The 26,568-nt window shown below is 47.4% G+C and overlaps 1 protein-coding gene, 1 long non-coding RNA gene and 1 pseudogene across 15 annotated transcripts in view; 1 reads left to right on the top strand and 2 right to left on the bottom strand.

Moving 5' to 3' along the window:
• Positions 1–1,121: 1,121 nt before the first annotated feature.
• Positions 1,122–5,331, bottom strand: LOC147362373 (uncharacterized). Its single transcript, XR_015136146.1, has 3 exons — positions 5,194–5,331; positions 3,057–3,162; positions 1,122–2,910 (listed from the first exon to the last, which is right to left on the bottom strand). It is a non-coding gene; the product is annotated as an uncharacterized LOC147362373 (long non-coding RNA).
• Positions 5,332–7,967: 2,636 nt separating this feature from the next.
• TTF1 (transcription termination factor 1) overlaps positions 7,968–26,568 on the bottom strand; it is a 29,317-nt gene continuing 10,716 nt past the window's right edge. For 5 of the 13 annotated variants that reach the window (XM_086324399.1, XM_086324398.1, XM_086324400.1 and 2 more), the window contains 8 exons: positions 25,829–26,014; positions 24,604–24,682; positions 20,909–21,039; positions 18,908–19,142; positions 15,467–15,556; positions 14,212–14,277; positions 9,499–9,584; positions 7,968–8,241 (listed from right to left, as the gene is read on the bottom strand). In XM_086324399.1, the coding sequence (XP_086180525.1) occupies positions 8,057–8,241; positions 9,499–9,584; positions 14,212–14,277; positions 15,467–15,556; positions 18,908–19,142; positions 20,909–21,039; positions 24,604–24,682; positions 25,829–26,014 (1,058 nt within the window). In that variant the 3' untranslated portion in view covers positions 7,968–8,056. The remainder of the gene's footprint in view (positions 8,242–9,498; positions 9,585–14,211; positions 14,278–15,466; positions 15,557–18,907; positions 19,143–20,908; positions 21,040–24,603; positions 24,683–25,828; positions 26,015–26,568) is intronic. The other 8 variants (XR_015136141.1, XR_015136140.1, XR_015136143.1 and 5 more) reach the window with 3 other exon arrangements.
• LOC147362372 (histone H2B type 2-K1 pseudogene) lies at positions 15,551–16,894 on the top strand (annotated as a pseudogene). The gene has a single exon (XR_015136145.1). The product of XR_015136145.1 is annotated as a histone H2B type 2-K1 pseudogene (transcript).

The following is a 26,568-nucleotide window of genomic DNA, read 5'->3' as shown; positions in this document are numbered from 1 at the left end:
TCAGTAAGATAGGTCCCCTTCTACAAGTGAGGGAAGGGAGGCATGGCTCACTCATATCTTGCATCTACATAGCTAGTAACCGTAGTTGTCCAGGCCGTGTGCTTAATCAATACACCACACTGCCTGCCTGGAGACTGTGGTTACGGTCTAAGTCTTTAGCTTATAGCCGGCAGGAAAACAGCTCCACAACCACCAGGAACTGGATTCTTTCAACCAGCCAGAGGAGCAGGAGCCAGACTCCCTCCAAGAGCCTCCAGACACGAAAGCCTCCAGTCCTGCTGACATCCTGACCTCAGCCTCATTACACCCATACAAGACTTCTGACCCACAGGACAGTAAGATAATAATTTGTGTGGTTTTAGGCCACGAACCTCGGGATGATTTTTTTATGGCAGCACAGGAATTTAATATTTACATAAAATTTTGTTTATCACTCGTATAGAGATGGAATTGATTTTTATATATTGAACTTGTCTCTAGTAACTTTGCTTAACACATTAATTCCAATACATCTTTTATAGAGTCTTTCGGATTTCCTGAGTTCACACTCAAATCATCTATGGATAATGGCCATTTTAGACCTTCATTCCCAATCCATGTAGCTTTCACTTTCTTTCCTTCCCTGACAGCACTGACTGGCTAAGGCTGAGAAGAGTTGAGTGTAGGAATCCTTCTCTTTCTTTATCTCAAAGCGAAACATTTCAGTGTGTTGCCTTTAAGAATAATGTTGGCTGCAGGTTTTTGCAGATAACCTTCTGCAGATAACCTTTACCAGTTTGAGGTGGTTGCCGTCTATTCTTATTGGTTGGAGCTGGAATTTATCAAGTGCAATTTCCTTATTTTTTGCCCCCACATGTAGCTTTTATTCAGAGAAGGCAATGGCACCCCACTCCAGTACTCTTGCCTGGAAAATCCCATGGACGGAGGAGCCTCATAGGCTCCAGTCCATGGGGTCGCAAAGAGTCGGAACGACTGAGCGACTTCGCTTTCACTTTTCACTTTCATGCACTGGAGAAGGAAATTGCGACCCACTCCAGTGTTCTTGCCTGGAGAATCCCAGGGACAGAGGAGCCTGGTGGTCTGCTGTCTATGGGATCGCACAGAGTCGGACACGACTGAAGTGACTTAGCAGCAGCAGCAGCAGCAGCAGCTTTTATTCTTCATTAACATGGTGAATTGTACTGATGGGTTTCCTTAAATTTTTATTTTATTTATTTTTTTGTGGAGCGAGGGGAATGGGAGCCTGGAAAGATAAGATTGTGCAGAACCTTCATAGACAACGACATAGAGTTTGAACATTATCCACAAGTGCAGCGAGAAGTCATTTCAAAGGTTCTGAACAGAGTGATGCCATGACCGATTTTGCAGCTGTAGAGTCTAGCTTGAAAAAGGACCAGTAGTGAATGCAGGGAGGTCAGTATATGTCATACAAAGAGGGTGATGCCCAAGATTAAGGTAGCTGGTGGAGGCACACCTCAGGTGCAGGTCAGTGTTTGGAAGCAGAAGTGATGGGGCTTGCTAATGGGCTGACTGTGGAGGTAGTGGGGGAAGGTGCACACAGCAAGGACGGATCCTCCTAGGTTCCTGACTGGAGCAGTGCGGTGAACAGTGACACCACCAGCAGCAGTGAGAAAGGCTGGGAGCGGGTGAGACTCTGAGGTGTGTGTAGACAGCTACAAAGCTGTTTGTAACATGTCAAAGTGAGGTGTAAGATGCTTCAGTGGAGATGGCAGGTAGGCAGATAAATTTTGTAGCTTGGGGTTTGTGGGAGAATCTGACCTCTAACTACACATTTCAGAGCCATCAGCCTATAGATGTTATTTTAAGGCACTGGGAGACTGTTAAGAGCCCCCCAAAGCCTCCAGGAACATGAACAATTAGAAGTTGAGGGCAGTGGGAGGAGTGTAGCAGAAAGTGCTATTTGATTCTGTATATGTAGAATCAAAGGTGGCTCGAAGGATCCAGAATAGGTGTTATTCAGCCACCAAGTCATGTGCGACTCTTCGCCACCCCAGGGACTGCAGCATGCCAGGCTTCCCTGTCCTTCACCATCTCCCAGAGTATGCTCACACTCATGTCCATCGAGTCAGTGATGCCATTCAACCGTCTCATCCGATGTCATCTGCTTCTCCTCCAGGATAGATGATGAAACTGACAATTTAGAAGAGTCAGCAAATGTTCGAAATCTCTAAGATAAAGGAGACAGACTGAAGGGCTCAGGTAGAGGGACTCAGCTTGCAGTAGGAGGAATGAGTATAGATGAAGGCACGGTTGACTGGTTGGTGTAGGGGAGAGGGAATTGATGGACAATGGCTTCAATTTTCTCAATGAACCGAGGAAAGAACAGGGGAGGGACATGGGAGAGTTGAATATACAGAATAGCTGATGCAGGTCAAAGAACAGCAAGCCTGTCAGAGGGTTGCTGATAACACTGGGTCCTTCCAAGGTTTAGTCATTCAACCAGCTCAGTTGTGTGATTTTCTTCTAGGAATACTTGGCTCTTGTGGTGCAAGTAGAAGGCAGATGGAAGGACTCACCCAGGTCTTGTTCAGAAGGGAGGGATTGTCACGATGAAGCTGTGGATAGGCTAGGAGTGGGCTGATGGATCAATGGATTATTTGATGAGGTTGAGGAATTATAATTGTGGTGTGTATTTCAGGAGGTGCATTTGAAAACGTGTTCAGGAAGTGCTAGATTGTGTGGCCTCCAGGAAAACAGGCACCAAGTCTGTGTGGTTCCCTCTTGCATCTTTAGCTCCGAACAGGGCCTGGCTCACAGCACAAGTGGCCGATGATGTTTGCTGAACTGAAAGCAGTGTTCCGAGGAGAATGGACACCCTGCTCCTGCAACGACACCCATCGCGTGCCTCCTTTGTGCTGTGGTCCTGACGTCCTCGTTAGACAATGAAGTCTACAAATCAAGATAAACAGCTGAAAGTCATGCTTATTCAAAGTGCTCAGTGGCCAAGAACAGGGTCAAGAATGCAAATAAATGCAGTCAAGACTATTAAAAGTTTTATTTGTTCCAATGTCTTTTGTTAGGTCATTTTTCTTTACCTCTGTTCAATTTCTGAGTCTACTCCTCAGAGTAGTACAGGTTTCCTCTTCTGCCCTTTTTCTCACTCTGAATGGGGTTGTTCATTTCATGGCTCCAACTTTCACCCTGGTGGAGTTAACATACCAACCCATCACTCTCGTGTGGCTTTTTCTTCTCTCTCCATGCTGTGGACGGGGGTCTCCTCAAATGGTCCCTGTCGGTCCTACAAAGTCTACACATTCAAACCAAACTCAGGGTTTTCCCTTTTCTCTCCTCTCAGACGTGTGTTTGACAAATACAGTCTAGCCATCCCATCTCTGTCTTCCAGATTTCTGGATCTTTATATGCAAAAAGGGTGTTTGGCAAAGGTAAGATTTTTTGGGGGGGGGTGGAGGGGCATGGAGCTAGGGATGAGAAAAAATTAAAAAACTAAACTTTCACAAAGTGCCCAAGTTTATCGGGTCAAATCCACAGCACAGGTAATGACCCACACTCCTGCATGTATGGGTTGCTTTCTCTGAGTCCATTGACCTCTTCTGCTATATTGCGACCCTGGTTTTCCATTGGCCCGTTTCCCCTTTCAGTCACATAGGCATGCTGAGCTCCAGAAAGGACCCAGGTAGGTTGAAGACCATCCTGATTTCCTGGCTGTGGTGATGGCTCAGAGTTGGGCACAAGCTCTAACTTGGGCACTGGGAACAAAAGCCAGGATTTGAGCAACGGCTCTTGTTCTCTTCTTTGAATGGCACCCTCTATTTAAATAGTAAGAATGCTATAACATGGGGCTCCATGAAGGCATCCTTGGGGCAAAAGGGGCCCCCATTGTGTGGACTGAAGACGAAGTGGACTCTGGAGAAGGGAGAGCCTAGAATCAGCAAGAACACACGTTTTGAGGATGCTGAGTAACTGGACCTATCCTCTCCCTCTGGACTTCCAGTCTTGAGAGTTCCCAAATCCCTTTGGTCTACCTGAGTCTGATTTTCTGGCATTTTCAGATTGAGAGTTCTAGCCCCAAAACTCAACAGTCCCACTGCCTGGAGAGACCCACTGTCAGCACTTCGGGTTTCATTCCTCCTATACATTTTAATGCATCTGTATTTACACAATTTTCTTTTACTGGTAACAAAATTAAGAAAATATATGTACCTTTCTGAATGAAATACAGAAAGTACTTCATTCAGTATTTTAGATGGTAATACTATTCACCTTTTATGTTAACCAAATCTATCATCATTTTTAATTGCTGCCTAATATTCCATTCTCAATGGACAGGAGTTTTGAGCAAACTCTGGGAGACAGTGAAGGTCAGGGAAGCCTGGCATGCTGCAGTCCATGGGGTCACAAAGAGTTGGACATGACTTAGAGACTGAACAGTATTTGATTCGAGGAATATACCGTAATACAGTGAATTTCCTCTAAGGAACACTCATTTCTAGGTTTCATATTGTAAATCTGCCAGTCTTTTACACTTGTTCTACTTTCTCTTTAGGTCCTAGCAGTACAATTGCTGCATTACAGAATATGTACATTCTTTTTTCCCCGTATTTTTTGGAGCATTTACTGGGTGTCAGGCACTGTTGTGAGCACTTTCCCTTGTGACCTTATTTAATCCAACAGTCTTCTAAGGCAGGTGCCACTCTCCCCATTTTACACAGAAGAAAACTAAGGCGGCAAAAGGTTAAGGGCCTTGTCCACAGTCACGCACTTAGGAAAGCGCCAACTAGGCTTTGGATTCAGGCCCTTCAGACGCCAAAGCCCAAGTGCTCTTTTCCATGTGCAGCAGCTGGCAGGCCTGTTCCCCACTGGGGCCCGGGGTAGAACTCTGGCCTCCCCAAGGGCTGACTAGAACCTCTTCCCAATTACCCACAGCCCTGCAGGGCCCAAGTCAGTGCATCGAGCACTGGTGGTCTTGAAGCCCGGCACATAGAGCCTGTACCTCTGAATCTGCTGGGGTTTCCAGTACAGGGGAGAGAGCTGGCAGGGCAGGAATTTCCTGTTGCTGTCATCACAAATTGCTGCACACTTACTGGCTTTAAATGATGCAAATGATTATATTACAGTTCTGCAGGTTGGAAGTCTGACATGGGTCTCTAAAATCAAGGTGTCATCAAGGCTGTGTTCCCCCTTAGCATGCTGGGGAAGAATTCACTTCCTCACCTTTCCCAGTTCCTAGAGGCCTCCTGTATTCCTTGGCTGGTGCCCTCTTCATCTTCAAAGACAGACACAGCAGATTCCGACCTTCTGGTGTTGCTCCACCTGACTCTACTTCCTTCATCCTTTCTCTTCTCTGACTCTCTGGGACTTCCTGGGTTGCTTCCGAGGCCTGCTGCAGGGAGGGCTCAGAGAGCTGCCTCCTTGTCCTTCTTTGCAGTATAAGATTCCAGTCCCACCACTACCTAGGGGGCAAAGGTGGTCTTGGGTGGCACTCTATGCCAGGCACCGTGCCTGGCTTTGCAGTTTCTGGAGGACACAGCAGAACTGGCCTTGGCCCCCAGCACTGGTTCACATTCTGTCTGCTGCACAGTGGACATCCCACCTGGCTTTTCTTGGTCTCCCTGAAGGCGTCCTGCCCCCAGAGGACCTGTTTAGACACTCAGAATATGTACATTCTTAAGGCTCTGATGTATTCTACCACATTGTCCTCCAGAAGTGAAAGTCGCTCAGTGTGTCCAGCTCTTTGCAACCCCAAGGACTATACACTCCATGGAATTCTCCAGGCCAGAATACTGGAGTGGGTAGCCCTTCCCTTCTCCAGGGGATCTTCCCAACCCAGGAATAGAACCCAGGTCTCCCACATTGAAGGCTGATTCTTTACCAGCTGAACCACAAGGGAAGTCATATTCCCATCAGCATGAAGATTGGTATGTTTGACAGACAGAAGGAGGTGACTAGGGCAAAATGCTTGTTATACAGAAAATCCTCACTTGTTTCCTGAATATTCATTGTCTGTTGTGTGTACAACATGGTGATAGGTCTGGGGATATACTGTAAAGAAAGCTTAGCGCCGAAGAATTGATGGCTTTTGAACTGTGGTGTTGGAGAAGACTCTTGAGAGTGCCTTGGACTGCAAAGAGATCCAACCAGTCCATCCTAAAGGAGATCAGTCCTGGGTGTTCATTGGAAGGACTGATGCTGAAGCTGAAACTCCAATACTTTGGCCACTTGATGCGAAGAGCTGACTCATCTGAAAAGACCCTGATGCTGGGAAAGATTGAAGGTGGGAAGAGAAGGGGACGACAGAGGATGAGATGGTTGGATGGCATCATGGACTCAACGGACACGAGTTTGGATAAACTCTGGGAGTTGGTGATGGATAGGGAGGCCTGGTGTGCTGCGGTTCATGGGGTCGCAAAGAGTCGGACACGACTGAGGGACTGAAGTGAACTGAACTGAACTGAGGACTCCTAAACTCGTTCTCTGTATTCTTCCTTCTCCCATGATGGCAAGTTTGGGAGAATGTCTAGCTCTGTGGATGCGTTAACCAACAACATCGCATATCATGGTGCCACATAAACAACATCAGAGAATCCTCAGGGGAGGGGGTGTCGCATCTCGGCACAGAGGGGGACATCACGGCATGCGATGCTATTCACCCACACCTCCTTTTCTATGTTCTCCCCTGTACAGACGAGGCTAGAAGCCTGGGAACTTGATTCCCCTCGCCAGCAGGGTTCTGCTAAGGGGCCACCCATGGGAGGCACTCGTGGGAGGCTAGGCTAGGAGGGAGGCAGAAGCCGTTGTGTTCTAAGCAGACACAGGTGCACAGGCTCCTGCAGCAGCAGACAGCCCAGAGCCTGCAAAGTCAGCACCAGGGCATGTTCACTTGGGCCGCTGGGGGCTGCAGCCGCTTCCCCTCAGTTCCCCATCGCTGGGCAGTTCAGCCTCGCTCCCGTTTGCCCCTTTGTCCTGTGAACAATTTCATAACCTAAATCCCTATACTGAATTCTCTGTTTGAAATATCTAGAGCGGTTTGCTTTCCAGATTGATGGACTAGCCCAATGTTAAAATTACCTTTCAGCTTCCATCAGGTATGGGTTGTGACCGAGACCCAGACAGCATCTGTCAGTAAGTCTAACGGAGGCAGTTTTTTCCAGAAGCAGTGGAAGAGACTGCTGGCTGGTTTGTTTTTTCCAGTTAAACAGCAGGTGAATTCTGTAACTGGCTTTGAAAGGGCCAGTTTTATGGACAACACCTGTCTTAACACTAGAATCACACATAGGAAGATGAGATACACCCACCGTGACGGGCACACGGGAACTGAAACTGAGCTGCGGAAACACAAACCTCCCTGTACCACTTACCTAATACACACACAGAACATACATCTGAAAAACATACTGAAAAACATACATACTGAAAAACAGAAAGCAAAACGGCATGCACTAACAAAACGTTAACGTTCTTTTCTTGCCGAGTGTACATACAGCTGAATCCACACCATGAAGATGCTCACTGGAGGAATTCCGTGGCGGTCCAGTGGCTGGGATTCTGTGCTTTCATTGCCCAGGGCCTGGGTTCAGTAACTGGTCAGGAAACTAAGACCCCAAAAGTTGCACGGTGCAGCCAAAAAAAATAAAGAAAGAGAGAAAATGTTCTTCAGACGTAACTGCCTTGTTGACATTAGAAAGATCTGGGACCCTGCTGTTTTGTGAAAACCATTCAAAAGCAAAGTGCTAGTCACTCGGTCATGTCCGACTCTGCAATCCCATAGACTGTAGCCCGCCAGGCTCCTCTGTCCGTGGGATTTCCTAGGCAAGAAACTGGAGTGGGTTGCCATTCCCTTCTCCAGGGGATCTTCTTGACACAATGGCATAGAAATATTAAATCAACCCATACACTCACCTTTCTTTTCACATTCAGATAGACTTGAATATGAAATGTGAAACAATGTTTAAATGTCCAGAATGTAAGTTATCATTTTCAGACCCTTCTTTAGTAAAATCAATAGTGAAAATATCTTTATTGACATCTATAAATAAAACCAAACCTAGAAAAATGGACAAGAGAGAGTAACAGTTGCTTAACTTTTTTCATCTCTGTCTTCTCCCTCACTGTCGTCGTCATCATAATAAAAGATATCTCGAAACAGGAAGACAGGCTTAGGGGCTGCTGGAGCCTGGATCTCAGTCCCTTTTTTCTCCATCTTCTTCTCCAACTTCTCTTTAAGCAGCGGGAGACTAGTTTCATAAAGGTAGTCTATGATCTCTAAAGAAAAGAGATTGAATCTTGAGATGGTCTGACAATGCCTCTTTTCAAAGTCAAGGACAGAGGGTGCTTACGATGACAATGTATCGCTCCTGGCTTTACTGTGTGCCAAGACCCAGCTCTTACTGGTTCACTCACAGCCCCTCGTCCAACCCGCTAAAAACTCCTATGACGGGTAGGCACTATTGTTCACCCGTTTTTCAAATGAGGCATGAAGACATTATGTAACTTGCCCAAAGTCATGGAGTCAGGAGGGTAAAGTCAGATTCAAGCCCAGGAAGCGGGGTCTGCTGAATGCAGGGAGCATTCATCACACACTGCAAAGCAGAGCATCACTCAAGCCAGCAGCTCCCAAACGCTGACGCTGGGCAGGGTGCCGGCGACTCTGCTGTGAGTTTGTTAGAGAACAACCTTGCCTCTGGACCCAGCCCAGACATGAGGATGCACCGTATCTGCGGTAAAGCCCAGGGTACGTCCCCTACATAGGAAGCCTCAAGCTGAGAACTTCCAAGATACGAGTATGTGTTTGCACCTCCAATTACGTGCGTCAGTTCGCGTGTCTGGTGTGCCCTGTCGCAGGGGTGCATCCCCTACAGGTGGCTCTGCTTTGTGTACTTTACACACACTGCTTACTCTCATGGTCCAGGTTTGAGAATTACATGTGGAAATCACTCACAAAAGGCTTCAGAGAAAGAGCTGGGCGCATCCAGTTGTCTGTGAAACAGTGTGTGTGCAGGCATGTGGTGTGAGCGTGTGTATGTGAGCGTACGGTGTGTGCAACCCAGGATCACTCACGGTTACATGTCAAGTGCTTGCCAAGTGCCCGGCACGCTGGTGACCATATTTTACAAGTCTGTTAGCTCTTCTAGTACATTCAAAAAAAGGTGGGGTTGCATGCGTGTGTGTTCATTTGCTCGGTTGTGTCTGACTCTCTGCGACCCCATGGACTGTAGCTTGCTAGGCTCCTCTGTCTAGGCTCCTCTGTCCGTGTGATTTTCCAGGCAAGAATACTGGAATTGGTTGCCCTTTCCTTCTCCAGGGGATCTTCGCTACCCAAGGATTGAACCAATGTCTCCTGCATTGGCAGGCAGGTTCTGTACCACTGAGCTGCCAGAGAAGCCCCAGGCAGGGGTTATAATTTGTCAGTTTTCACATTTGAAAAATCCGAGGTTCTCAGAAGTCACCTGCCCAAGGTCACACGACCAATGTGTGCCCACATGTGCTGTTTTTAACTATTCAAATACTGAAAACACTGACCTGGGAAAGTCTTCTTCTGCCAAAAGGGAACGCAGGTAGCTTTTAGTTTATAAAATTTAGTCTGGACGTAAGATGGGGGAACATCCCTTTAGAAAGGAAAAGGTGTAAAAAAGTTAGTGGCAGTTCAAAATAACTCATTCCAGTCCTGTGTACTAAACGCGCTGATTAAGGAAGGGGTGGTTTACAGACACAAGTAGCTTTCTTAATCCTCGTGTCTGCACATGTGTGAGAAAAATAAGACATATGAAAAGCTACTGTCCACGTAAACACACACATACGAAAGGAAGCAAAACAGCAGTGCAGTAAGATGAATTCTGTCCAAACTAGAATAAACTACCAGAAAGGAAGACAAGCTGCGATACCAGTGCGCACGGGCTGATGCTTACGCGTCCCCAGCCTGGCTCTCCGCTTGCCACGGAGCAGCCACGAGCCTCACCACCGCTCTGCGAGGGGGCTCCGACTCTGAGCCCTCACTTTGGAGATGGGGAAACCGAGGCACAGAGAGCCAGCCAAGGTTTTACAGCTGTGAAGGGCAAGGGCTGGAACGTCGCTTGGGTCCATTCCAAATTCTATACTTTTTTGGCTATCAGATAGATTTTTTTAATTGAAGTTAATTTATAATATTACGTTTCAAGTGTGCAGCAAAGTGATTCAGTCACACACAGTCCACACATTCTTTCCTCAGATTTTTCCCATTATAGATTAGTATAGGATACTGAGTATAGTTCCCTGTGCTATACAGTAGGTCCTTGTCGTTTACTTTATATAGTTGTATATATATGTTAATCCCACCTCCTAATTCATCCCCTCACCCCTTCCCATTCCCCTTTGGTAACCATAAATCTGTTTTCTATGTCCACGAGTCCATTTCTGTTCATAAGTAAGTTCATTTGTATCATTCTTTTAGATTCCACATGTACGTGATATCACATGATATGTGTCTTTGACTTATTGCACTTAACTACGATAATCTCTAAGTCCATCTATGTGGCTACAAATGGCATTATTCACAAGTCCTACACTCTTTACTACAGTTAGGATAACTATATATTTGTCACGATGCAAAGGCAGGTGTCTGGATTTTTAATTTTGCAAAGCTAAAGAAAGTGGACACTTACGGTGTGCTGGTGAGTCAAATTCATTTTCCACTTACAATAGGCAGGATGGAAACAACCAAATCTTAAAAACTTTTTTAAATTGAAAATTCACTAATGTCACTTCCTGGGCATGTGAAAGTGAAAGTCGCTCAGTTGTGTCCAACTCTTTGCGACCCCACTGACTATATAGTCTGAGGAATTCTCCAGGCCAGAATACTGGAGTGGGTAGCCTTTCCCTTCTCCAGGGGATCTTCCCAAACCCAGGGACTGAACCCAGGTCTCCCAAATTGCAGGTGGACTCTTTACCAGCTGAGCCACAAAGGAAGCCCTCCTGGGCATGTCTTCCCCTTTAAACCATAAAAGTGTGACATATTTGTTTTGACACTTAGCTAATCTAGATGTTATATGATTAGGGGGAATAACTTGATCTGCTACACACGTGGAAGACAGCTGGGCTCTTTATACCTCTTTGCGGCAGCGGCGGCGCGCCGAGCACACGCTACGCTCAGTCCTGATTACGGACGCGTTCAACCACCCCGCAAACGAGGAACGGTGGCGCGCAGACCAGCGAGGGGACCGCCTGACGAAGGCCAGCTAAATACCGAGCAGAGTTCCGGGACTTGACGCCCAGTCTGTCTGACTGCAGAGGCCAAGTTCTAGGCCATCTGGAAAACCTTCCTTCTTCCCACGGTGCCCTGTGCCAGACTGCTCTGCAGATCAAAGCTTGGGCTTCAAGAAGTAACATTTTCAAATGAAGTGGGTGTTACATCTCATTAGGCAGGGATGCTGTCTTTAAAATCCTGCCTAAATAATTCATGAGGGAGGCTTCAAGAACCTGAGGAGACCAAACTTTCAATTTAATTATTTTCACTGTTTTAATTTATTATTAAAACTTTGAGAACGTTCTACTTCCAACAGTATTTGACTGGATGCCATGATGTCTATTTTATAGCTTTGAGATTCCTAAATCTCTTTTTTCTTCTTTTTAATCTTTTGGCCATGCTGCACAGCATGTAGGATCTTAGTTCCCCGACCAAGGATCAAACCCACACCCCCTGCATTGGCAGTGTGGACTCTTAACCACTGCACCTCTAGGGAAGTCCTGAGATTTCTAAATCTTAACCAGAACATTCAATATTTAAGTATACAATTCTACTTAAAATCACTAAAAATCCACTTTAAGAAATGTGATTTGAGGCAATGTTGCAAGATACCCAAACACTTATTGGAAAAGTCAGGGTTTTTCAAAAGTGGTTTGATATGGCAAAGGGAGAGATGTGTCCACATGAATACTTCTTGGAGTGGGAGTTGGTGGGGTGCACGGCAGGATCTCCTTCCTTCAAAGCCCCTGACACCTCCCCCTTAGGGACCCACCAGCTGAAGAGCAGATGGCGTACTGCTGAGATGAGCGAGAAAGAAAGGAAAGGGTTTGGAAGCATGGGCGTGTGTGACTCTTGACAGGGCCTGCCGCTAAATGATTCCAATGGCAAGTAAAAACAAACAGCCAAAACTGACTGTGCTTTGTCCGTAATCCTGAGATGTAAATAACTGACCACTATGCCTTATGTTTGAAACTCCAATACTTTGGCCACCTGATGCGAAGAACTGACTCATGTGAAAAGACCCTGATGCTGGGAAAGACTGAAGGTGGGAGGAGAAGGGGACGACAGAGGATGAGACGGTTGGATGGCATCACCGACTCAATGGACATGAGTTTGGGTAAACTCCGGGAGTTGGTGATGGACAGGGAGGTCTGGCCTGCTGCAGTCCACAGGGTTGCAAAGAGTCAGACAGGACTGAGCTACTGAACTGGACTGATGCTTTATGGACTATGCTTTGTCCATAATCCTGAAATATAACTAACTAACCACTAGAGCCAGTTTACACCCTTCCTAATGGATCGATGACAACCTCACGTCAGCAGCCACGGTTCTGAAAGGCAGCCAGGCTGCGGGAGCCCTGCTCCCTGCTCCACCATTCAAACCTAAAGGCCAGAGGGTCCCTCAACGCTCCGCCTCCCAAAGCCCACCAACCCTGCGCCCCACAGTGCCTGGCAATCTGCTGGGCTTAGAGGCACAGGGCTCTGCCGGCCAGCTCTCCCTGCTGGGCCAGCAGCGGCTTCAGACCTTAGGAGGGGTGGCCTCTCCTTCACTGGCTGAAAATGCAAGGACCATAGCAACAAAGGCAGAGAGTGACAGCGGATGAGAGTGAGATGGCACTCCTCAGGTGAGAGATGCAAATGATCAGCACAGCGAGGCCCCGAGAGGAAGAGGAACCTGAGGGGGTCTCAAAATATCTCCCCACAGCCATTTCCTACCACCAGGAGAGAAACTGTCACTTTTCTGCAAGGGGAAATGAGGCAGAGCCCAGGGGTCCATGTCAGAACCACAGGCCTCAGGACAAGGTGGGACCTGGTGACAGAGACATAGCCCCGCCCCTGAGGGACTCCTATGTAAAATACAAAACGCAAATCTAGCCGTGAGGGAGCCTCCGACAAGCTTCAGCTGAGGCAAGTTCTACAGGACGACCAGCCTGCGTTCTCCCACAGTTTCAACATCAATGAAGACAAAGGCGTTAACAGATACCTGCTGCTGTGCATAAAACAAATAAACAGCAAGGACCTAATGTACAGCCCAGGGAACTATATTCAACACCTTGTAATAATGGAACAGAATGTGAAGGACTTCCCTGGTGGCCCAGTGGTGAAGAACCTGCCTTCCGATGCAGGCGGTGTGGGTTCGATCCCTGGTCAGAGGACTAAGATCCCATGTGCGGAGGGGCAGTGCCACAACAAAGGCTCAGTGTAGCCAAAATAAATACGATTTTTTTTTTTTTAAATGGAAAAGAATCTGAAAATACACACACACACACACACACATACAAAATTGAATCGCTTTGTTGTACGCGTGAAACAAATCAACGACACTGCAACGATAAAAAGAAAGAAACACAGAGGCAGAAGAATTCTGCGGATTAGATGACGCTAAGGAGACAGATCCTGGGTTGGATCCTAAGACAGGGGAATGTGCTTCGAAGGGATTTCTGGGACAACGGGTGAAATCCGCACGGGGCCGTGTGTTAGAGAACACTGCAGCCACGCAGACGCCCCGTGCGTGATCACTGTGCCGGCAGATGCAGGGTAACATCCTTGCTGAGGACACGTCGGCCGCCACTAACTCTCAAGTGGTTGATGGAAACAATTCTATTCCCTTGGAACGGGGAGCAGGAGGGGGACAGGGACGGAGGGACGACAGAGCCAACGCGGCAGATGGAAGGAGCCTGGTGATGGGTGAGGGCCACGTGGGGTCCTCCTGCCAGTCGTAACTGGTGAGTTCTTTAGGAGACTACACACATTTCATTCACTCTTCGCAGGTGTCCTGGGGGTGGAGATGGGGGCTGGAGTAGAGGGAGGGTTGGTATGATTAACCTGGTCTAGTACTAAGGGGGGCAGGGGCGGTTCACCAATACATTTTATAAGATTCATAAATATAATTTATAAGGTGAGTAACATAAGCGGCGCAAATTTCAGTCCTGTTCTTTGAAGTCTGATAGCCAGTCATTATTAGAAGTCATCTCTTATCTTTTCACTAGCTTAATATTAAACAAATGGCCTTACCCTATGATGCTAGCAAGATCTTCCCAGTCTATTTCATTAACATCTTGCACATTTATTTCGTACAACCTATGAGAAAAAAATAAAAATTAAGTTTTCAAGCCAAAATTCAGCATGATGGCCATCTTCATGGACTCACAGAATATTAAGAGCTTGAAGGCCTCAGCATGTCCACCTCTGTTCCAGCTCCCTGTGTTACCCAGGCCCAGTGGGTAACACAGGTAGGCAAACCCAAGGTTAGCCCAAGGTCATGGGGTACGTGAACTCCAGACCAAAAAGCCTCCTCTCTTCCTCCTGAGCCCTTTGCACCTCCCACCAAGCCATGTCGCCTCCTCACGGTAAAAAACATCAACTTCACAGTTAATGTTCAACATCCTGTGATAAACCATCATGGAAAAGAATGAAATATGAAAAAGTATACTGTATATATAGAAATACACATATATATGTATAACTAAGTCACTTTGCTGTACAGCAGAAATTAAATCAACTTAAGACTTCCCTGGTGACTCAGACGGTAAAGCGTCTGCCTACAATGTGGGAGACCCGGGTTCAATCCTTGGGTCGGGAAGATCTCCTGGAGAAGGAAATGGCAATCCACTCCAGTATTCTTGCCTGGAAAATCCCATGGACGGAGAAGCCTGGTGGGCTATAGTCCAAGGGGTCACAAAGAGTCGGACATGACTGAGTGACTTCACTTTCACTTTCCTTTCATACTTCAATTAAAAAAAACAAACCCAAGTTCACCATTCAACGCAGACACACAGGAGTGGTGACTGTGTGCTCAGCACTGACTATGTGACAGACACCGGGTTAAGGCCTTGCACCCGTGAATCCACTCGCCCTCGACACTATCCGCTGAAGTTGGGGGGACTCTGTCTATTCTGCACACCAGGAGATGGACTGAGAGCTCGGGTCACTGTGGGACCACCCACATGATGTACCCTCACTGGAACCCAGGCCTGCCTGACTTGAGAGGTGTTCCTTGTCTCTGCTAGTCCCTCTGGTAGAGAAATAAAGGGGGGGTGGGCATCCCCAGCCAGGCCAGGGTGGAGAATGAGGAAGCCCACCGAGGAAGGAGCAGCAGCATTCCTGACAGAGAACAGGATGAAGGGTGCCCAGAATCCAGAGGCTTCTTCTGCTCTTCGGCGCCCCTCCTTTGACACAAGCCCAGGTCCCTTAGACCCACAGGCTTGGCTAACTACTCTTTGCCTAGAGGGAAAAAGGAGTAAAACAGTGTTGCTGCCTATTTCTGTACCTTTCGATCAGATTGATCTTGGCCTGCAGAGCGTTCACTCCTCGGTACACGTCCCGACCATTCGTCATCCTCTTGGTTAGAATTTCCGTCCTGTGTTAACAGAAAAACAGTTTACTTTCAGGGTAAAGTTTCCATTAAAATGTCCTTTGTTTTCCTCATTGAAATTGTCCTTATTCAGGTTGTTGTTCAGGCTGTAAGGTGGTATCTCAGTGGTGCTTCCTCCAGGATGAAAGTACCTAAGTTCCATAAGGAAGGCTGAGCACTGAAGATTCGATGCTTTTGAACTGTGATACTGGAGAAGACTCTTGAGAGTCCCTTGGACAGCCAGGAGATCAAACCAGTCAATCCTAAAGGAAATCAACCCTGAATATTCATTAGAAGGACTGATGCTGAAGCTCCAATTTGGTCACCTGATTGGAAGAGCTGACTCACTGGAAAAGACCCTGATGCTGGGAAAGATTGAGGGCAGGAGAAGGGGGTGACAGAGCATGAGATAGTTGGATGGTATCACGAACTCAACGGACACAAGTCTGAGAAAACCCTGGGAGATAGTGGAGGGCAGAGGAAACCAGTGTGCCATAGTCCATGGGGCTGCACAGATGGACATGACTTAGCGAACAACAACCAAGTTCCAAGGCATCATACGCTCCAGCACTGAAGCAGCCCCCCAGCCTTGGCTCACCTCCCCTCAAGTATAGAGAATTAAAGAAATATTTGGAAAAATGAAAAAAACAATTGTCCTTATTCAGAACTACTTTCTAACTTGTGCAACCCATCACTGCTAGCATTTACCACAATCAAGAATATACTTGTTTTTAAGTGGGAAAGTACAAATAAATTGATAGAAAGCTGTTGATTATTTATTGAAACGGGATGATGGATACAAGGAGTTCTAAGTTAGTGTGTCATAAAATTTTAATGATAAAAGTTAGGCCGGGAGGACCAGGAGGATGAGCGCTGAGCACGGACAGCTGCAGCAGTCTGGGGGCTGGCGCGGCTGGAGTCCTGGGGACAAGAAGTCCAGAAGGCGCAGCCGGCGCAAAGAAACCTACTCCATGTACATCTATAAGGTGCTGAAGCAGGTGCACCCCGACATCGGCATCTCCTCCAAGGCCATGAGCATCATGAACTCGTTCGTGAACGATCTGTTTGAGCGGCTGGCCGGTGAGGCCGCCCGGCTGGCCCAGTACTCAGGCCGAACCACACTGACGTCCCGGGAGGTCCAGACGGCCGTGCGTCTGCTGCTGCCTGGGGAGCTGGCCAAGCACACTGTGTCCGAGGGCACCAAGGCTGTGACCAAGTACACCAGCTCCAAGTGAGCTGGGGCCCAGCCTTAATAAAGGCTGCACTGCTGTTTATAGAATTTTATTTTTCTAATTAAAAAAAAAAAAAAAAAACAGTTAAACAAAGGAAGAAAGAAAAAATAAGCCTGCTTGCTGGTGCTAAAGGGTGCTGTGTAGACTCAATTTATTTTTGATTGCTTATAGAACAGGGACATGGCTGTTATTACCTTTGAGCTGTTGAAATACCAAATAAGAGACATTGAGTAAAGTGATAAATGATTCAATGATTCTTGTAAGGCTCAAAGCTCATGGCTGAGGAAAAGGGTTCCCTGGAGTTCCTAATGAGAGCAGGAACCTAATTAAAAATATTTAAAAAGTGCTTCTCTTAAAGAGTGAAATTTGTCACAATCGGATGGACAGGTCACAAGCTATGACATCTGCTTTCCTGAGAAGGAAGATGCATGACACACTCACAGAAACCGACACTTCGTGGTCGGCTGCCCACGTCCCCGGTTCTGAAATGTACCACCTGATGCCACTTCAGTGTTTCGTGAAGTAAATCAACGTTCAGTGTTCCAGTTTTCTACATTTTCTTCCAATTAAAAAAGACACCCTGCCTGTTATTTAGTTACGCTGATTCTGAGGCATGGCCCTCTTGGTCGTTTCTCTTCTAAGACACTGGCGTCTCATCTCTAAGGCTTATCACCCACTCTTTTTTCTTGGCCGCATGACTTGCAGGATCATAGCTCCCCGAGCGGGGATCAAACCCAGTCCTGACCCAGTGAAGGCATGCGGTCCTAACCACAGGACACCAGGGAAGTCTCACTGCTTTTTGTTTGGCCACAACCTGCAGCAAGCGGAACTTCTCTGACCAGGGATCGAACCTTTGCCCCCTGCAGTGGAAGTGCAGACTGAAACCAGTGGACAGCCAGGGAAGTCCTCCCACTTCTTCAAGTCTAAGTTACCAGAGGTAGAAAGGTCTCTGATTCCTCCACAGTACCTGTTTCCCCACCTAAAACATTATCTGTTCTTTGGAGTTTATGTCCTGAGGACAGTCTTCTAGAAAAAAAATAAGTACCCTACAGCAGAGATGCCAGGTACACAGTATAATCCAGGAGTTTGCTTTTAATGCACAACATGCCCACTCTGGAGTCCATTCTTCTTCAATAGTCAAGTCGATGGAGCCCCCTTTGTGTAGGAGGCCTGGGGCGTGAGCTCAGGACCACTGCTATGTTGCAGCTGGAAGTTCAGCTCAGAGCCTTTGCAGGCCCGGGAAACACCACCCCAGGCAAAGACTGTGCGACCAGAGCCAGACTGAAACCACTTCTACGGATGCACCTAAATGCCTTCCAGGACGAACGTACGGCCGCCCTGCTTCGGCGAAGGAGTCTGAATGAGAAAGTCAAAGTCAAAAAAAACAAAGAAAGCAAAAATAAGGAGGGAGAGCTATTTCTGATCATTAGGCTTGTGATTTCTCTCCTGAATGTTAGTTTTGTACTTTTTTTTTCATGCTATAAATAGGTAACAGCCTTGTTTTATGAAGAAAGGGACAGAGTGAAAAAACCAGAAGTCAATACAATATTCAATAATATTGAATACAATATTCAATATTAAGAAGATTCAAGTTCTATTTACAAAGCTGACATAGAAAACAAAGTTTTGGTAACCAAAGGGTCAGCGGGGGAGGGACAGATTAGGAGACGGGGAGTAGCAGATACAAACTCCCAGATATAAAACAGACACACCAGGTACAAGCACAGGGAACTGGACTCAGTGTCTTGTAAATACTGGAAAAGAGTATGAAAAATTCTCTCTATATAACTGAATCACTTAGCTATATCTCTGAAACTAATACAACATTGTAAATCAAGTATACTTCAATTAGAATAATAAAAAGAATTAAAAAGGTTCAAGTTATTTATGAAGTAGCCACACGATGAATCAGGGTTGGCTAAACGCCACCTTACATCAGACACTGACATCGAAGTTGCTGGAGCTGAGGATCGGAGAGGATTCCTCTTGACCTGCAAGGCTTTCCGCGTGGTAGGTAGTCACAGGTATTCTCAGCGACCTCCCCAGCCCACCCACTCACTAGAAACTGCCGAGAAGGGGGAGGTCGGCACCTTGTTGAGATTTAGGTAAGAAGCCTCAAACTTACCACTTACTTTTACACTGCATCCAATTCCTGGTTTCCACTCTAGCCTCCACTTCTACCCAGGATATGCCTTTGTAGAGCTTCTCCCGAACAATCGACAGGCGGCCTTCAGGGTTCAGCTGCAGTTTAGAATCCATCTCGTTTAGCTCCTGGGGAGACATTTTCTTCAGAATCACTTCTTCAACAGCCTTGATTAGTTTCTGGGTTTCCGTCTTGCTCCAGGCACCATGATTAATTTCTGTTGACATAAAAGGATGGTCTTCAAGCTGCTAATCTATTTGCTTTCAAACACAGTATTAAAAACACGACGAGAGTGATGGAGATGTGTCACTGGACATCAGTCCAAACCCACAGAAGGGACAATAGCTAGAGAGGTTCCTATCGTCGACTGTGGACTCTGGGGGGGTTGAGACGTGCCACCGTCGGTTCATGGACTGTACACATGGGCCACTCTGCTGGGGGGCTGCTGATGGTGGGGGAGGCTGTGCTTGTGAGGGGTGGGGGCATACAGGAAATCTCTGTACCATCCTCTCACTTTAACCGTGACCCCAAAACTGCTCTGGAAAAAGAAAGTCTTTAGAAACAAAAAGATAATCAGCCACTTTCCAAAAGATAACTTGCAACATCTGAATTACACAGTTTACATGCAAATCAAGACAAAACTACTAAAGCACCCACAGATTCTTTTTAAGAACCAAGGGTGTGTATACATGCACACACGTGCACACACATACAACCAATGGCCAAAACCAAAACCAAAAACCCCTTTCTTAAAGCAATCTATTTTTTGTTTTTAACTTTGCAAAAGCCATTCTTTCTGTTTCTAGGAGTAATCTCTCCTGCAGGCAGTTGTGAATTCCCTAAACATTTAGTGGGAAAGAAAGCAACCAAAGGTCTTCCGTGTTATATGCGTAACTCCCCACAAGAGTTTCTGGAGCGGAGTGCACGGCGCAGCGAGGCTACTGCAGCACATGACGATGAAGGCATCTGAGAACCTCGACAGCCAATCACCGCTGCAGGCGCCAGAGCACCCACAGTTCACCCTTGTCTAGCTGCTCACATGCTAAGGACGAGGCCGCAAACTGGCAGGCTACACCTATCTTTGATTTGGCCACAGTGTTACTGTTACTATTTCCCCAGTAACAATTAGGATGAATACTTAAAAGTCAAGAGAGTCCCAAGGATAAAAAGGTAAAATTCCCAAAAGATATTTTGATTTCACACGTGCACGCAAATTCAGATGTTTGCTTTACTTCCTGGAAACTGGCAGAATTGGCCACACTGAGGCTTGGCTGGCACTGGGGGCACAGAAGGCCTGGTCTCCAACCCCCTCGGGGTCTACTGCATGCAGACATGCAGACACCTGGCTGGAACCCACTGCCCCGTTCTGCCTGCAGGGCGGGAGATTGGCCATCATCCCATGAAACTCTCTGCATTGATGCAACTGAATCACGCTGGAATGACATCACACTCATGTTCAGCTCCACCTTCAAATATTTACTGGAAACCCAACGCTGATTTAGCCTCTGGGCTGATGCCAACACCCACTAAGGACTGCCTTCTTAAAGCTAACTGGGGATTTTTTTTAATGTGGAGAGTACAACCAAGGCAGCTTTCAATGAAAGAGGAGGAAAAGAGACAGGCGATGGCTGACACTGGGAAACACCCACACCCAACAGGCCCTCCCTGCGACGGCCTCCGGGCCACCTCGGGGAACAGACCTTGGCGGGCCCGGCTCTCCTGTCCACTGGCTTCCTCGGGTTTCGGTTTATCTGGCAGTTAGTCAGGCTGAAAGCTACTGAACTGAGTTCAGTGCAACACAGAAATCAGTCTGGGGAGTAAGGGTTGTGTGGTTTCAACCATGCCCATGAAGAAATGAATTGGTCAGGGAATGGCTGAAACAGTGATGGCTCTCTCAGCAGACAGGTGGGCAGTGATGCCTGGACCCTGGGCCATTCTGGGCTGGGCTGTTCACCCGGGTGGGCACCAGGGACCACGACTTACGACCGTTGATCTGGGAGAACTTCAGGGCCACAGAGAGGCTGCTTCGAGACACCATCTCGCCAATCTTCTTCCAGTCGTTCCCGTGCAGGGACTGGTATATCTTCAACTTCTCGGTATCTCCTTTGCTGTACCTAAGAGGAAGAGAAAACAGGTCACAGCTGAGCAGGAACCATAAGCTTAAAGCCTGTATCCTCACTGGGCACTCTGCGGTGCTGGAAGCGGCTGAGTGGGGTGGACCATCAGGATACCAGCTCCCAGGATCCAGAGCCCTGCCCCTTCCTGCCTTGGCATCTCACCCGTGACAGTGAAGTGAAAGTCACTCAGCTGTGTCTGACTCTTTGTGACCCCATGGACTCTACAGTCCATGGAATTCTCCAGGCCAGAATACTGGAGTGGGTAGCCTTTCCCTCCTCCAGGGGATCTTCCCAACCCAGGTCTCTCACACTGCAGGTGGAGTCTTTACCAGCTGAGCCATAAGGGAAGCCCATCTCACCTGTGGGCATCCTATAAATTGGTCACCACAGTCCCTGGCCAGAGGCCTGGCTCACTTACGCAGAGGCCAGGGCAGATGGATCTCACTATTCTCCAGCCAGACCCATAAAGGTTCCAAACAATAAAACCTGGACGTTTTGACTATGCCTGCAAAGGCCAGCGCTCTCCATGGTTCAGTTTCACCAGTCACCTCGGCCTCTAGACCTGCGATGGGAAGCCCTCCTCTCCCTTCCACTTGACCCCCTGGAAAGCTCCTGCCGGCTCTTCAGATGCAGTTGAAATGGTGCGTCTTCAGTGAGGCTTTCCTGACTGTCAGGGCTGGCGGTGCCCTGCTATCCCATTACTGCCCCTGTCACAACTTCCAACTGTGTGCTGTGGCTCCCTGGTTTGCCTGACCTTCCCTCACGCCACCACTGGCCAATGGAAACGTTGTCTGAGTCAACTGTGTCACTTAGAAATTTCTAGGGATTGTGTGAAAATTACTTTTATTTGTTTTTAGATGAGTTGATTTAATAACACATTTTATTTAACCCAATGTATTAAAATTTGAGTAAACTCCGGGAGTTGGTGATGGACAGCGAGGCCTGGCGTGCTGCAGTCCATGGGGTAGCAAAGAGTCGGACACGACTGAGCGATTGAACTGAACTGAACTGAATGTATTAAACCTGCAGCCATTTCAACATGTAATCAGAACCTCAAAGTATGAATAAGGGAGCTTCCCTTGTGGCTCAGGGGGTAAAGAATCTGCCTGCAATGCAGGAGATCTGGGTTCGATCCCTGGGTTGGGAAGATCCCCCGGAGAAGGGAAGGCTGCCCACTCCAGTGTTCTGGCCTGGAGAATTCCACGCACTAGGACGCAGAGAGTCGGACGTGACTGAGTGACCTTCACTTCACTTCTGCTCCACACTAGGCCTTCTAAATCCAGTAAGTATTTTATTCTTCAGAACAGCAAGGCTTGGACTAACTACGGCTTGAGTGCTCCACGCCGTGTGAGGGTGGTGGTCCCGAGACGGGCAGCACAGCTCTGCAGGGGATGTCCTTGGAGGGCGGGGCCCCTGTGGACTTTCTGCGCTGTGGTACCCGTGGTGCTTGACACATAATAGACACTCAATAAAGACATGACAGGTGGCTTAGCACAAATCAGTCAGTTTAAGGAAGTTAAGGTTTATGAACCCCACATAAAAGCAAAGATATTCAAGAAAAGAACTAAAATGCACTATGAAGAGATTTTTGAGGTCAAACACCTAAAATGTTTAAGTGAAGAAAAAGCCATCTTTATGACATTCTACAATTCCTTCTGGATGGGGTGGGGGAAGTGGTGGGTGATGTTATTACTAATATGACATGAAAGCAGCCTTTATAAAATACTAACCACCTCTAGTGATAGTGATCCACAACTATCTCAGGACAGTTAAGATTCCAGCATTCTCAGAAATGTATCTAAAATGCAGAGAATGGTTGAATGGCAATCCTTCACCACTAAGAATCAACCTTTCCAGCAGTCTCCTTCTCAGGGCAGGCAGGGTCTTACTGAGATTTAAAAAGGACTTAAGAGCACCTTTGCAGCCACAGAAAAGAGGTGCCTAGAAACTGAGTGGACAAAAATGAGGAAACAAGTGTTCTGACCTCTGCAGCCCCTTGGAGCCTTTCAATTCTTTGACTTTTGACTTCCTGTGGCTTTCCCACTTAAGAATTCCTTAACCTGTAAAACATGCTTAGGGTACATGGCCAGCACAACATAAATGTGGCACCAATGAACTGCATGATCAGAACGACAGATTTCCATCATTCTAAAACCGTCATTCCCACACCTGCTGCTGCTGCTGCTAAGTCGCTTCAGTCGTGTCCGACTCTGTGCGACCCCATAGACAGCAGCCCACCAGGCTCCCCCGTCCCTGGGATTCTCCAGGCAAGAACACTGGAGTGGGTTGCCATTTCCTTCTCCAATGCGTGAAAAGTGAAAAGTCAAAGTGAAGTCGCTCAGTCATGTCTGACTCTTAGCGACCCCATAGACTGCAGCCCACCAGGCTCCTCCATCCATAGGATTTCCCAGGCAAGAATACTGGAGTGGGTTGCCATTTCCTTCTCCAATGCGTGAAACTGAAAAGTGAAAGTGAAGTCGTTCAGTAGTGTCCGACTCTTAGCGACCCCATGGACTGCAGCCCACCAGGCTCCTCCGTCCATGGGATTTCCCAGGCAAGAGTACTGGAGTGGGGTGCCACTGCCTTCTCCTCATTCCCACACCTAGGTTACCGCATTTGTCAACACTGATCTAGCAAAAGTGTTCTTTTAAGTCCCACTGAACATGTCATCGCTGGTGAATTTTCTTAAAGTTCTGTCCACAGCTGTGTGACACTGGGACTTGGGGAAGGGTGGGGACAGGTTTCAGTCCGCATGAACACCTTTCCTCTATTTCAGCTTTATTTCTTTCAGCAAAAGTTTCAAAAAAGAAACCAAGGTCATATCTGTGTTAAGATCTGATAACGCGTATGTCTTGGTTTAAAATCATGGTGCTAAGGAGGACCTGATGGCCCTGATAGGTTCACACTGTCTGCCTCCTGGAGGTGGGATCAGTGGTTGAGCCCTTGGTGGCTGTCTGGAACCTCATGGGCGGGAGCTGATGCTTTTCTGCTCATCCCTTTGTTCTGAAGCAGAGTGCTTACCTACAACCAAGGCTCAATCTACATTTGTTTTATTTGGAGTGTTAGAAACAGACCATAATTGGGTATTTTATTTAGGAAAAAAAGAAAGGAAAGACTGTCCATCGCCCCATGAAACTCTCTGCACTGATGCAACTGAATCACGCTGGGATGACCTTACTCGTGGCTCAGCTCCACCTTCCAACATTCACCGGAAACCCAAAGTACTGGGCTCTGTGCTGCAGACACGCTGCACTGAGAAGGGGCGTCTGGGCTCCCAAGGAGCTTACAGCTTGGGAGGCCACCAAGAAAACCTCACGAGGAACGGCAAGAGGCAGCACATGGCGAGTGCTAAGATAAAAGCAGAAAGAAAAACTAGGGGTTTAAAAGAGGGATATTGTGGAAGATTAACTCAAGAGGTGACACCTGAAAGGGTCCTTGGAGACATACACATGGCAACACACCTCGTTTCGCACACAAGAATCTTCACCATCTTGTTGTGGACCCTTTGACTTATATTATCACAAAGACCAGAGAAATGTCCTGTTCCCGTTTTTTTCTTACCTGCCTTTGTAATTGTTGACATCGAACATCTTCTTTGCTCGATAATATACGAGTTTCCAGGGCCGGGCAATGCCCTTACCTGAAGCCAGAACAGATGGTGGTCAGAGGGACACCGGGAGTGTGGCAGGGAATGCAGTTGCAATTATAAAAGAAACCCAGGAGAGCCCCTCTTTACTACACGAGCAATCCTAGACCCCAGGTGGAGGCTGGGATTTCCTATGGCCTGCAGGAAGCTGTCTTGGGAAGCAGATATATTGATATAAAATCCCATTTCCTTGATGGTCTCTGAAAACTACATGCATAGTATGGAGGCTCTCTGGCTTCTGGTCTACTAAATTCATGAAAAGAACCTCATAAGGCACAGGCACTGAATTAGGAGAAGGGGAGGCTGAGGTGGAGGACACATGCCAGCAGTTCTCTATAAGATAAAACAAAAAACTTTTCCAAGCAAATAAGCTTTCTCCTGCTTTTCCACTCCAGAGATGAAACGGTCCCCCAGCCGGGGCTGACTGTTCTGCTTTCCTTTGTGCATTCCAGACAAAAACCTAAGAAATCCTCCTCTTTAAATACAACAGAGATTTACTATTATTATTATTAATTTGTCTCCACCAGGTCTTAGTCGTGGCGTGGAAATTCTTTCAGTTGCAGCATGTGGGGTCTAGTTCCCTGACCAGGGATCAAACCCAGGTCCCTTGAATTAGGAGCACCGAGTCTCAGCCATTGGACCACCGGGGGAGTCACAAGAGATTTTTTTTTCAGTCCAAACCTATACTGCTTCATGACCTTCTCCGACTTTCCAAGGATACCTCCAGGACGAGGGTCCCAGCTCAAGCACACACATGGCTCTACTTAAAGACCCTGGGAGATGCTGGCACACAGAGGGATGCGCTTTTTGCAGTATATGCAAAAAAAAAAAATACACAGTACAGGACTGTGAGAGGACCCCAAACTGCAACTGTTACCTAGTAGCAGAGAGTCGGACAGGACTGAGCGTAAGCATGCAGGAAACCCGGAAGCTGATCATTCCTTACAATACCTGTCAACGCGCTAGTGAGCACGTTCCAAAGCCCTGGAAGTACAGGCTGGCAGTAAAAGGACTGTTAACACAGCAGCCACCACACGCTGCGGCAGTGGTGGGCCAGGGCCCGCGCTCAGTAATCGCCGTGATCACACATGTAAGGCTGGAAGGCTGTGGAGGCTCAAAGAGCCCCAGGTCTAAACTTACCAATGTGCACTCGGAACGCGTATTTCCTCTTTAAGTCGGTGATCACAGACTTCTCCTCCGGGTATCTGTCTGTGTACAGCAGCTTGTCTGCATTCTCGATTCCCGTCAGGGACAGGAATTCTTGCACATTCTTCTCCAACTGCTGATTTTCCTTCACGGAAAACTTGCCAAATTTAATAGTGACACCTAGGATTGGGGGGCGGATGGGGGGGAGAAAAAGGCACCAATGTTAAGTCTTTAGCAACTTATGACACAGTGCCTATCAGCCCCTCCCCTCGGGTCAGGGAGCAGCCCCCGCCTGGGCCCTGGACATCTGCTCCCCTAAAGAGTTCAGCTCAAGCCACTCTGTCCTCCCCAAGTCTCCCCTGGTCATCCTACTCCAGTGTGACCTCTGCTGTGCCATCAATCCCTTCTTATACAGTTACTTTAAAGAAATATTAAGAGTAACATACATTAAAAATTCAAACTATTGAAACAGAAGTTTAAAAGAAGCCCCCTTCACTCTCCTCTGCCACCCAGTCCCCTAAAGCAGTGCTGCCAACTGGCTTGCGCTTACGTGAACACGTATGTGTATTGTGTGTGTGGGCCTTGGGGGATGGAGGGGTCAAGGTCACTGCGACTCACGTTCTATTCCTTGTCATAATTCCAAGCACTCAAGTCTCATTATTAATGACTGCGTTACACAGTACACCTTCCCATTCTTAGACTTAATTTTTGGCCAAGCCACATGGCATGTGGGA

This window comes from Bos grunniens, chromosome 11, assembly GCF_055505025.1.
Source record: "Bos grunniens cultivar Pamir isolate PY7600 chromosome 11, Bosgru_T2T1.0, whole genome shotgun sequence".
In the NCBI taxonomy this organism is placed as follows: Eukaryota; Metazoa; Chordata; class Mammalia; order Artiodactyla; family Bovidae; genus Bos; species Bos grunniens.
This window is presented reverse-complemented; position numbering and strand designations above follow the sequence as displayed.